Consider the following 13,157-nt stretch of genomic DNA (forward strand, 5'->3'; position numbering starts at 1 on the left):
GCATTTCCTCTAAAGTCATTAATCTGATCACAAACATCACATAATAAACAATTTGGAGGGTTAGCTGCTTGACAGTAGCAGATACCTCATCTTTGTTCTGTTGATTATACTTTTTGCCTCTTCATAGGAGACACCAATCATGGACTCCTTGTTGATGGACACAAGTTGATCTCCAGGCTTCAATCGTCCATCCTAAGACAACAAATAAAAAACCCAAACCCATTATTTTTATAAGAATTGCTAACACTACAGAAAGAACTGTATCACAGCACTTTCACATGTTCCTCTGGATCTGTTGAGACAAGAAGCACCAAGAGCAGCTGTGCATTCTGCCTGACAATCTTCCAGGAATAAACAGATTAAATGATCATTAATCACCATCAGAGCAGTCATTATAAAAACTTCATTAGACAGAACACACCACAGATATTGTCTAATGAAGAAATCCGGACCCACAAACATATTCTGTTAAAAAAAAAATATCCAAAGGAAGCACAGATTTTTCCAGCAAGGAGCACCAACCCATCTGACTTTAGGAAGCTTCTTTACTAATTAATTCAGCTGGGTTCATTTGTATTTCAGACCCAAATGTTCACAGCAATACATGGGACTCATCAGCCACTCACTGGCCATGTTAAGTTAATGAGAAAACTAGATGAGTCTATTAGGAATTCACCAGGCAAAACCATGACAGAAATAACACTGTCAACTTTGTGCTTCTGTTAAATTAATTGCAAATTCTCTACCAACATAAGAACATATCACATTTCTGTCTGAGACGCTATAAGACAAGACTTTAAACATGTTAGGCTACACTTCTCACTAAGAAAAAGCTTTCTCTACTCACATTTTAAAAGAGGCCTCAGCAATTTAGCTGGAATTTCATGTAATTCACCTACAGTTACAGAGTTTGTTATGACATTTATCTAATGTAATATGCATCAAATCACACATCTCTGTTCTTCAGCTCTTAAGAAATTAATCACCAAGTGAAACAAACTGTGTACAGATGATACACAGGAAACAAGAAAAATACCTTTTCAAGACCAGTATAATTATACCTATTTAATATCCACATTCCATAATATTAGCTGTGTCATTTCAAACCTATGATAGCATTTTATTACTTCTTTTTTTCTGTCACTTTATGTTTTGGTTTTGATTAAAGAAAAAAGCTGCAGATCTTCTATTTTGCTTTCATCCAGTCTATTAAAGAATATCCATTTCAATGGTGCCCTCACGTGGCAGAGGTTTAGAACACATTTTCTGCTTCAGATTCCCAAAGGGGATAACCAAGATTGGGAAATTACCTCTATCAGTGCTAACATTAGAACCTACTGAAAATTTATGTCTCAGCCTCAGCCTATTGATTATGTGTGATAGGCTTTTAATTATATGTTTGCAATGAGAAAAAAACATTTTAGAAGCCACAACAAAATAGGAGAAACACAAGAAGAATGATTATCATTTATCTACTGAAAGAGGTCTTTGAGAAACACCAAATGTTTTCCTTTACTTGATATTTTAGGACTAAACTTAGTCTACAAAAGTTCAGTAACAAATAGTTATAGACTGTTTGGGGACAAAACTCATTGTTTGTGAAATCAGCTTGTAGCCTTTTGCTTGGCCTGAGGCAAAAGCTGGTTATCTACACTTCAAAATAATCATAATAACTCAGGATGCCAAAGGAGATTCTTGGATAAACAAGTTCTGTTTACTTGAACCAGATAGTTGCAGGATTTATTTACTTTTTAAACTGACAAGTCCTCCTGATTTACATACTGCATTTGTCATAAATGAAAACAGTAATCAGAACTGATTCATACATTTTGTTAATCTGCATTTTCAGAATATTCTTTTTTTTTAATTTGCCTACACAATGATTTCCAACTGCAAAGATTCATCTCAATAAAGCCTCAGGGAAACATGATTTTTTGAATGTCCAAGAAAAAAAACTAAGAGATGAAATCTGTAGCTGTGTCCCATCCTTCCAATTTACCTTCCACCATGCAACCTCTTACAGAAGCTGATTTTGTACCTTCTCATACATAAACTGGGGAATGAAGATCCTCATTTACCTCAAATAGACTTTTGAATAATTTTCATTACCATGTAACCCTGCTGCAGTGCAGTGAGAGAAGTCTGTTTAACACAAACATATTTTGTATTTAAAACATGACTGTATGTGTAACCTACTGAAGCAGGTACTAAATGAAGGCAAAAAGACAGGTGTCTGAAGGGAAAAAAGGTCTTTACCTTATGACAATCACCACCAGGGATAATTTCTTGAATATATACCAAAGGCCCTTCATTTCTGTTAATTCCTCCCACAATATTCAAACCTAGGCTTGTTCCTTTGCAAACAGAGATAATCTGAAATGCACTATCCCTACAAAGAGAAAGAAAGATAGATTTACTTCACAGAACTAGATATCAATAAAGATTGAAACAACATATTATCTTTATGTATTTGCAAAATCAATAAGATATTACAGCAATAATCTCAATGTTCAAATATTACACTGCCAAATATTACACTTCGGGTTTTTGTCCAGGTACTCTCATAAGCTTTGGAGATAGATATATATATATATATGTATATAAGCATTAATTCTTTAGGAGACAGATCAAAAGTCAACTTCTACCATGTAAATGACAAATAAATAGGAAAATAACTTATTAAAACTGAAAGTCTGCAATATCCACAGTATTATAAAATACAGGATTAAAAATTAAAAAATAAACCAAAAGTTTAACACTTAGTGCTCAACCCAAATTCTCCTGACCAGGCAAACACAGCATTTCCTGCAGCTCACACAAGACAGTGACAGTCAGTTTTGGAGATTACTTTGCAGGCTTTGGGGATGGTGCTGGGACAGAATTATTTCTGCTGCTGGTAGTGGTGTTTTCCTTCAGATGCAACTGAGGACTCTGTGACCTTGAGGATGACCCAGAAGAAAGGCTCTCTGTAGATTTTGCTTCAAGAAAAGAAACATTGAAAAAATAAAATAAATTACACATTGGGGAAAAAGCACAAAATTTCAGCAGTAAGTTCAGTAGGATTATTTTCATAACAGACAGACAAATAAAGCAATCAGACAATCAAAAGGAAGCTTAAGTCTACACAGGTAAGAAGTGCAAGTCACTCAGGGTCCCAGGAGTGACTTTAAAACATAGCAAGTGACAGTTTTTTCCAATCTAGGTGCAAAAAACAAAATCTCAACTGACTTTCCTAAAGAATAATCCCTTGTGCTATATAAAGCATCTTAATTAGGCAGCAATTCCACAAAGATTAGAATTTATGGTGCTCTAGAGCAAATTTTGTGCTTTGAAATCTTGCAGCACGTTTCAGCTACAAATACCAAATACTTTTCACATCATTCATTAATTAAAATTGCTGAAAGCAGATAGTAATATATTTAAAAGTCAGGACACTGACACACAAAGCCCTCAAGGTATATTTTTAGACTATAAATGTCACTGCCTAAGTGACCATGTGTTTTGCCTGACTTTCAGTCACTTCCTCCAAGAGATCTCCCCCCAGATTAAGAGTTTTAAGTGCAAGTTTCTACTCCACCCAAGGCTGACTGCCCCACAGGATTATGTCAGGCTTGGAAGTGATCTCTCACCAGCTAACAGATGTGTGGGAGAACTTCTTGCAGAGCTGTTGTCACTGTGAGAGCCATACTTATCCATCAGGTCGTGGAATTCTTTCCTGTGGCAATAAAAAGATCCTCTTTGTCAGGATTTGGCATTAGTGAAACCTGCACTGTACTGAAGTTTCTCTTCCTCAGAAAAGGAGGCTCAACCTCAACTGAAAGAAGAAGTCCCTGTCAAATGTCCAGAAAAGGCAAGGAAAAGATCATGTAATACAGGGTAAAGATGGAAAAGCAACAGACTGTGAATGAAATGGTCTATTGCTAAAAACCTTAATTATCTCTCTTTACCCTGGATTGCATAACCTTAAAAACTTGTAATCCAAATCAATTAGAAATGATAAAACAGTGGTATTACCTAGATCCAGAAAAAGTTATTCATATTAGAAGGAATCAGATTACAGCATACTCATGTTTTTAAAGAATGCTTTTAGTTCAATTACACTGAACAAGAACCCAGAATACACTGGCAAACACAGGTGTGGCACCTCAAAAAAAAAAAGGATAGAAGAAATATTTATTAATTACTCAATAATGAGCAAAACAGATGCAAATTCTAAATTGTACTTAGTTTTCTCAGAAATTTTCAGTCCATTTCATCATCTTTGTATATTAAATATTAAATATGTCTCTCTTTAGGCTTTATCTTTTTCATTATGAAATCTCTCTCACTAAAATAAAGAGCAATTCTTAGTCAAGTGCACTGTTGAAATAATGGAAATAGTTGAACATACTACTACTACTACAAACCAAAAGCAGCAGCTGTTTGTCACCCATAATATTGTAACAAACTGGCAAAGATGTAAATCTTGGATCACGTGCATTGAAGAGAAATTAAAAATGCTTGATTCACCTAATATTGAATCCAGCCTAATTAAAAATATAAAGTTTATAATCTGAGCTATGATTATCTCGGTGATACACGATTTAAAAAATGTAAGCAATCTAGAATGATGTAAGCCAGAAACATTGGCAAATTAATACTGCAGAATTAAACACAGAGAAAACAAATTAACTGATTGCAGGGAGAGTAATTCCCAGGTAATTCCAGTGACTGCAGTTGAAAGCTGCTGGATGTACTATTTTATTTTTTTTAAATGACAAAATTTACTGTACCAATGCCAGACCCAGGCAACACACAGTTGAGTGTAAATCAAATAATCTTTTAGCACAGGAATGTAAATCCCCAAGAAATGAATTCACAGGTGTGTGGGTGAGGGACTGTCTGGAGTGGCAAATTCGGCCCAGGTCACTGCTCCTATCCCTAGAGTGGTTAAAGGACTGATGGATTTTAATTATTCAAGGAATTTAGAGGAACTAAGCCAGTATGCTTTAGATAAAAGCAGATTAAGAGTGGGCCTCACATATATCTGGGCAGTCTGAAAAAAAATGAGAGATCAGAGGCTACAGAGTGATTTAAATGTCTGTCAAATACACAAAATAAAGGAAACAGAAAGAAGGAAGCTTAACTCGGACAAAAGGCTAAAGGAATTTAGAGAAAAATCCTTTATGCAGAGATTACTCTGTAAGTGGAACATCCCAGGAAAGGCAAATAACAGAAGCTACTCTTGCAATGATTATCAAAAATAGTTACATAACAGCTCATTTCTCTGGAGATTTAAGTCACAAGGGGATACAGACCTGGATCCAGCGCTTCCAATGATGCTCTGCCAATATAGGTTTATATGCTTAACTCCCAACAGTAAGGTTAAAGCAATATTTAACATAAATGCCCTTATAATGGATGTATTTTGGACTACCTGCTGCACTGAACAGTTTAACCTGCTTATCCAAACCATTCAAAGCTCATTAGAGATTGAAAAGCAAATTTCTGAGGGGAAACAATAACTAAATCTGCCTTTTTTCAGAAGGCCAGATCAGTCTGAATCATATAGTTTTGTGGTACTGCAGCTCTAATGTAGATTCTTAATTTTTTATTATTTTAAAATGTGAGAAGTATTAAAAAAAAAAATCTATCACAGCACATATTTTTTAATGGTATTAGATGGGAACACAACATTAAAATCCTCCTCTTTAAACTGAAATTGGCCTGAGCTTGCTACTTGAATTGATGCAAGTGACCTCTGAATGAACTGGTATCAAATACCACACAGAAAAACGTGATATGTGGTGTAATCCTGCAATTAAATCTAATCTGAAAGAAAAATACATGCAAGCCCAGCCCCCCCAACCCAAGATATAGCACTGGAGTTTTATTAGTTTTGAGGTTAAAACAAATTTTTCTCTTACTTTGCTTCTTCATCTCTTGCAACAAGCAGAGACATGTGATTAGATGCTGATGCTGTTCTCAGGATGTCAACAGCCCTACAAGGGGGAAAACAGCCAAATAAATACACCAGGGGGCTGTCAAAAAGTACAGAGCAATGCTAAAAGAGCAGGAAAATGGACAAATTCCTAACAGAGTTAATCATTTTCACTGGCAGATACAGAGAAAAGAGATTTCCAGCAGCGTCACTTCAACTAAGCATTGGGGAATGGAGTAAGAGAGACTGTGGTGCCTCTGTGCTGCTGACAGCAACAAGCTGGGACTGACCCCTCCTTCCCAAACCTTCCCTTCCCTTCCCTTCCCCTTCCCCTTCCCTTTCCTTTCCTTCCTGGACCTCCTTCAGGCTTAACAGCCCACACCAGACAAAACCCACTGCTCAGGTGTGGTGCCTTGCTCAGGATTTCCCTCAGCAATATATACAGGATTTTCTGTTTGAATTTTTAGCCTCTGTCTCCAGCACTAAGCTGCACTGATCTCTAGTGATCCAGCTACAGAAACCACCTCCAGATTTTTCTAAACCATTTCCCCTTCATTGTCCCATTACCTGCTCACTGAATCATTTACATTCACCAGTATTGAACCAACAGATAGTTATCAAAGTATTTTAACAGCTTAATATGTTCTAATGCTATTTTCACACACATTCTGTAATCTATGGCATTAAGAAACCAGTTTATTCTGGCATTATAAAAACTTAAAAATCATTCACTTTCCCACAACAGTTTTGCTGAATTAGATTTATAGGATTTAAATTAATTGCCAGCTGAACTCCAAGGACCTCAGGGGAGTTGAGCTCTTTCACTCAGTCATTGATAATGACTGCATATGATATTCCAAGCTCTAATAAACGTTCACTAATCAAATTTACCTTTCATTTGTTACTCCAATCAAGTTTTCTCCATTGACATCCAAAATGAGGTCACCAGTGAGCAAACGGCCTTGTAATGAAATCAACAGTAATTCATGAATCAACAGGAAAATAGTGAACATGGAATTCAAACAGGACTTTTCCTTTCAGTTTTATGTGATTTAATGCAATAAACAATTTTATGACTGTCATGACTTTCTGATCCTAATTAAGATGGGTTATTGTGATAAGACTAATAACTGTCAATCAGTCTTATTAACCCCAGAATAGCCACTGAAAATAAGTGTTATTTAGCTATTTGTATTATTTACACACAACACAAATATTTGTGGGACTGGAATTTGTATTTCACAGTTGTGAAATTAACTTTGAGTTGAAATTTCTTTTGAGGGAATTTTTTTTTTTAAATATGTGGTGTGTTGGTAACAAATAAATTCAAAATTACTTACTATCTACAGCAGCAACCCCTCCAGGTAGAATTCTCTTTATAAAAATCCCATAATCTTCTGCTGTTTGTGCCCGATAACCTCCAATAATTTTAACTCCTGCAGAAAAAAACCAAGAAACGAGCGAGAAATTGGTTATTCCATCTCCTGTGCTAAACGTATTAAGAGTCAAATCCACAAAAGCCAGATAAACTGTTGGTGATGACAGTGTGACCTGGGAAAGCTCCCCAGGTGTTTTTAAAGCTTTGGTTTACTCTGAGGATGTGCAATCTTAGTTACCTAATCCATTCTGACAGTCCGAGAAGGAAATGCGGTGAACAGCTCGATTGATTCCATGAGGGCCCATAATAGTCCTAAGGAACAAAATAAAAGCCATTAAATTACAGAAATGTATGCAGAGCTATGTTGACATAAAAGAAATTACAGTGACCACGTTTTTAACTCCAATACAAACCAAAACCAGTGTTCTCCACTGACAACTTCATGTTGTTTGATCCCTCTGCCCACCCCTTCCCCAACCGAAAATCAACCTCCTCATCACAAATATCAGGTGACAAAGGTACTACAAAGTGTACATAGTTTACTTCTTTTTCCCCCCAGAGCATTTCAGGATGAACTGTGAATCCCATTTTGTTTATAGTAAAAAGATTATGACTAAATATAAACAAAACCCCACAACCTGGTCCAGCTTAGCATGTAGGCAAGAAAAACATACCATAACATCTTAGATCAGGTAATGAATGAATATTAAAATAAAACCACAGCTAAGACAATGTATACAAAAGCATTTTCTAACATATAATTTTGTTGTTATTTATGAACATAATATTTTCCCTACAGTCTCTTAATTTCTTCACTCAACACTGATTTCCTTTTCTGTTGTAAAAAAAGAGTTTCTTTCCAAACTCTTTTGCCTGGTCTCCTGTGTACCCTCCCACCCCAAGAGAAAATACCAGGATGGCAGCTGAAATTGTCTAAAGGTAGAGGAATATTTTGGAGGCAGTTCATCATGCTAAAGAATTAAGGAAGAACAAAAGTAGATGTTTGAAACTTAAATTTCCAGTCCCATGGGACACACGGTCAGCACAACGCTCCGAGAACGCAAAGTGTTAAGAAGTCCTGTAAGTCCAGGTGACCCTTTATGAGTTTTTATTTTTTATTTAGATGAATTATGATTTAAAAGTGCAAGTTGTATCATAGCTTCTTTGTCCTGCCACTGTACCATTTTTGGGGAAGACTCACCAGATCTCTTCTAGAAAAGAGCAGAAACACCACTCAGGTTTTTCTGCTTTGACCTACATATTGTTCTGTACCAGACAGACAGACATATTGTTCTGTATTTTCTAGAGAGTGCTGTTAAAGTGACATGGAACAACCAGAATTCATTAGCAGGAGGCGAAAGAAGATCAAAGTGGAGGACACAGTGACCCAAATCCTCCCACACAACCTAATCCAGGACACAGCCTGAACTCCGTGCCTGAAACTGGGTATATCTGCAAAAGTCAGGGTACATGTCATTAACTGGGGCCATGCCAAAAGGAAAAGAGAAATCCAGAAGGTCCAAATGTTCTTAAACTCTAGCACCAGGCAGGAGATCCAGCTTCTAAAGAACATCTGCAGTACTTTTAGTTTTGCAGAAGACAACTGGATGAGGGTTCTTTTTCAAGGGATAAGCACTAGCTCTGAAAAGCAAGTTTCCCAAAACCTGAGTTTCCCAAGTATTTGCAAAATTAGCCTTTGCTTTAGAAAGGTTGGGTATAAGAATAGACCCAAAAATCCATACTTAGAAACAAAAAGTAGGCCTATGCTTCAAACACTGTCTCATTTTCACTGGATAGTTCTCGAAACAAGTAATTGTTTCATGGGCTAAAAAGAAATGATGAAACCCAGACAGGATATTTGGGCTGTATTTGACACAACTGCACATGACCTTGCAATGACATGGCAGAGCATAAGGCACCCTTTGTACGGCTAAAAGTGAACCAAACTGCTTTCATTTAGTAGTGTTACTACCCAGTACTGTCACTTTGATTATCCCATGAGTTTAAATTGTTCTGGAGCTGAAATACAGCACCCTAGCCATGTTCTTTGCAGGTCTCTCCTGATCTGTGTCCATCTTTGAAAACTTAAAAAGGCTACACTGGTCTTTAAAATAGACAATTATTGTATTGTTTTTCTCTCTTGCCTTTTGCTACTTCTGGTCTGGTTCTTGCTCTGCCATGCCCTTAGCAGTTCTCACATGGCATTTTCTTAGTTAAAATAAAAAAAACCAAGAACAAAAGTTACTTCAAACGTCACACAAAGTCACACAGAGGTTTACTTTCATAAAGTCTTAAAAGATCAAATCTGAGACTTTAAAGTTCAGAGTTCACTAGAAATTGCAGGACCTATTTATATACTACCATATAAAATGATCACGAAATATGATCAAATCTAAGCACAGGACACTTAATAGGAAAGGATTCATATTTCCAGAAGGAACAGGCAACACTTTCAAAAGATAGATCATAACTCACATAAAATGCATTCTGACAAAGAGGATACAGAGGATATACAAATTAACAATAAACAGTGGAGAGGGATAAGATAGCTCTGAAACAGTGGAATTGTCTTGATGCTGCCACCAACAATTATAAAGAACTGTTGAACAGGTACCTTTAAAAGGTACTCAGGTGTTTTTATGCTCTGGATATGAAATCCCTCCAATACACATAGTTTAAAATTACTTCTTCATACAAAAATAAAGACAAGGATCTTCAAATGCCCTGAATTGGTTTAGCATATCTAGCTGACTTTTGGTGTGACTTTTTTTTCCCCAGAAAACTTAGAGATAGATCTTCAAGTCAAGTTGCTTGTCACAGTTTTAATAAAATAAACAGGGCTTTAACAGTTTCACTGTAAAAAGCCTTGGATTCAGTACCCATCCAACACTAATTTCATGTTATCATTATTTAATATTCATTAAATGTCAGAATACTGCCCCCAGAGCATTAGAAATATGCTCAACAGTAAAAACAGGGAAACAGGTTTCTAAACAACTTGGCAGGAATAGCAAAAAATAATTCAGTGCTCTTTGTAGAAGACACAAATTAAAAAAATCAGATGTTGCTGCTCATTTCTCAAGGTCAGGCAAAAGTTCTTGTAAGCAAGGTTTTAGCACACAGAGCAGATGAGAGGCAACAGACAAAATAAACAAGCAAACCTCAACAAAATCTACATTATAACTCTTTTACACTGGAAAATGCTAAACTCAACACTCCAAGTGAAGTCCTGGAACACTAACAGACAAAGTGCATATCATTTTGTGTAGGTGCTCTAGTAAAGGTAATTAAAATGAACTTCCTTCTATTACTTTTTGGCAGAATACACAAGGAAATTCAACAGCTTTAGGTTTCGTATCTTCTAAGGACTTAACAATATATCAGGATATTCTTCTGATCTCTATTCCTGAGAAATTATTAGTCATTTATGTGCACGAACAAAATATTTATCCAGGATAATACACTTTCCTCACAAAACAGATATTACTTGACACATAAGCAAAAATCTAAACAGTAAACTCTGGCAGCTTATGAAAAGAAGCTGGAAATGCCCCCAGCTTTTAAATGATCTCTCCTGCCCTTTGCCCAGTTGCAGAGCAGAGCAGTGCCCCCAGCATACCAGTACAAGAGAGAAAGCCCATCAAAGCGCTCTGGTTCATCTTCAGCCCCCGGTGAGAGTAAGGACATTCTTCAGGACGGCAGCAAAAACAAAGGCAACACAACCAAACCGCTCTGGAGGCTTCCAGTCCAGCTGGATAAAGGTTATGAGCTGGATGATTTCTGCTGCTCACTAAAAACCCAAACACAGAGCTCCAGCCAAGCGTCTCTGCCCACTTAATCTCCTCTGAAACCCTCTGCGTCACATGGACTAATTCACCTAGCGAGGTAATGTTTACTTTTTCTCTGCTTGAAATGGCAATTTACAGCAACTTTAAGGGCTGATAAATACCAAGGAGAAAATTTACTGCACTGTGACTAAGGAATCTGGATCTAGCAGCCAAAGGCAAGTGACGTGATTAAAATAAATTTATTTTCTCCCGTTCTTCCAATAATTTATTTCTCTGCTCCCTGCAAACAAGGTCAAAAGCAGTAACTCATGACCTTTCCAAAGCAATCTTCCTACCAGACTGGATTATGTACAGCCTCACAAAAGGGAAAGCCAACAAAGCAGACTGAAAGCACTAATGAAACAAATGCCATTATGCTATTACTTGGCATTCTCAATCATGCTATTGACCTGTGCCACGCTTTAACCTGGTTTTTAGACTTTAAATACACAGCAGTCAAAAGTTAACACAGAACTTAGGTGACATATTTTCTCTAGGAAGGGAAGCTGATACATCTGTTTTTCTGTGAAAGGCAATAAAATTGGTGAATTTTATGTCATTACACTGAGAATAATCTGATTGAAAAAATTGAAAATATAATCCTGTTCCCAGAGGTCAGACCCTGCTGACAGGAATCTTGGCTTTGCAGAGATACACATATTTTCAGAAGTTCTGAGCACCTGACATCAGTTTGGTTAATGATCATTTCCTTCCCAGTCTTGCATCGGAAGATGCACCCCTATTACTCCCCCTTTTTCTAAAATATTATAAAAAGACTGCAATTTAAAATGCAACCCAAATATCCTGCGTTCACTGAGGGCTTTAAGTAGAAAGGTGAATCCTCTGTAGCAAGGAGTGACCCTGTGAGCAGACAGCATCTGTCAGGTCTGGAGCTGTGCAGCAGGAGGGCTCGGCTATGCCAGGAATGCACTCGCTTATCTCAGGCACCTTTTTTTTTTTTTTTAAAGCTGCAGTGACTGTGGTTTCATTAGCACTTCATCGTTCTGGAGAAAGGATCCCTTTGCTTACAGTCAATGTTCAAATAGAGCCAGACCCCAGAGCCTGCAGAGCCACTAAAGGGGCAGAGGGATAAAGTGACCCACCACAGATTAAGGAGCAGATCAGAGGTGGAAGTGGGAACACAAAGCAGCCTTCCCAGTTCCCAGACCATGAAAAGCTCCACTGGCATCCTTTGGATTGCTCACATCCATTCAGAGACAAAAATTTGGCCCTTTGTAATCTTTTCTCAATGAGTTTACTCTGTTGGTGTTACCAGCATTGCAGTCAGGTGAAAGAAACCCCACTGATATTTTAAGCCTTGTACCAATTAGCTTTGCTCCAGGTGAGGTTACAGAAAATACCAGTAGCTTTTCTCCAGCAAAACTGTCACCAGTGGAATTCAATTTGTGGTATCAATATCAGGAGCATTTGTCAAAGCAAATCTCTCAGACCAATCTGGCTTGATTCCAGTGTGATGTTTTCTGCAATGGAATTCTGTCCCCCAGTTACCAGCCTGGCTCAGGGCTCTGCATTTTCACTCTTAAAAAGCAAAAAGGTATTTTTATTTAACCAGAAATTACAAACTTCTGAACAATGTAAGCTGACATAAAGTACTACTAAGCTTATTGCTCCCATTTTATTAGTTATTAGCAGTGATACATCACTTGTTCAGACAATTCCTCCTTCAAAGTAAACTGTGCATTGTTCAGCTTCCTGAACTCATGCCTGATGCTTCTATCCCACTTTACCTTCAAACTCTGCTGCTGTGCTGCTTTTAATGTTTCTAAAGGACTCATATAGAACAACATCATCATTGCTTCTCTTGTAAGTACTCTGCCTTTCAAGAACATACCCAGGAGAACACAAATTACCTTTTATTTCCAGAATGATCCAGGAATACTGTAACAACTCAAAAGTCCATAACATTCACAATAAATAAGACTAAATTTTTTCAAGAGATATCATTTGTTATAAAGTAGGATTCCTTTCCAAACAGCCAATAAACTATTTCATCTGCCAACATTTCTAATTA

The 13,157-nt window shown here is 37.0% G+C and overlaps 1 protein-coding gene across 4 annotated transcripts in view; it reads right to left on the minus strand.

Annotated features, from left to right (window-relative positions):
- Nucleotides 1-13,157, minus strand: part of STXBP4 (syntaxin binding protein 4) — a 67,602-nt gene that overhangs the window by 50,689 nt on the left and 3,756 nt on the right. For 3 of the 4 annotated variants that reach the window (XM_027654527.1, XM_027654525.1, XM_027654529.1), the window contains exons 1-9: nt 10,918-11,036; nt 7,537-7,610; nt 7,261-7,356; nt 6,812-6,881; nt 5,907-5,981; nt 3,630-3,715; nt 2,849-2,978; nt 2,257-2,389; nt 86-192 (exon numbers count right to left, since the gene is read on the minus strand). In XM_027654527.1, coding sequence (XP_027510328.1) covers nt 86-192; nt 2,257-2,389; nt 2,849-2,978; nt 3,630-3,715; nt 5,907-5,981; nt 6,812-6,881; nt 7,261-7,356; nt 7,537-7,610; nt 10,918-10,985 — 839 coding nt within the window. In that variant the 5' untranslated portion in view covers nt 10,986-11,036. Of the gene's footprint in view, nt 1-85; nt 193-2,256; nt 2,390-2,848; nt 2,979-3,629; nt 3,716-5,906; nt 5,982-6,811; nt 6,882-7,260; nt 7,357-7,536; nt 7,611-10,917; nt 11,037-13,157 lie in introns of those variants that run through there. The other variant, XM_027654526.1, reaches the window with a different exon arrangement.

Source organism: Corapipo altera, unplaced genomic scaffold (assembly GCF_003945725.1).
Source record: "Corapipo altera isolate COAL_440 unplaced genomic scaffold, ASM394572v1 343, whole genome shotgun sequence".
NCBI lineage: Eukaryota > Metazoa > Chordata > Aves > Passeriformes > Pipridae > Corapipo > Corapipo altera.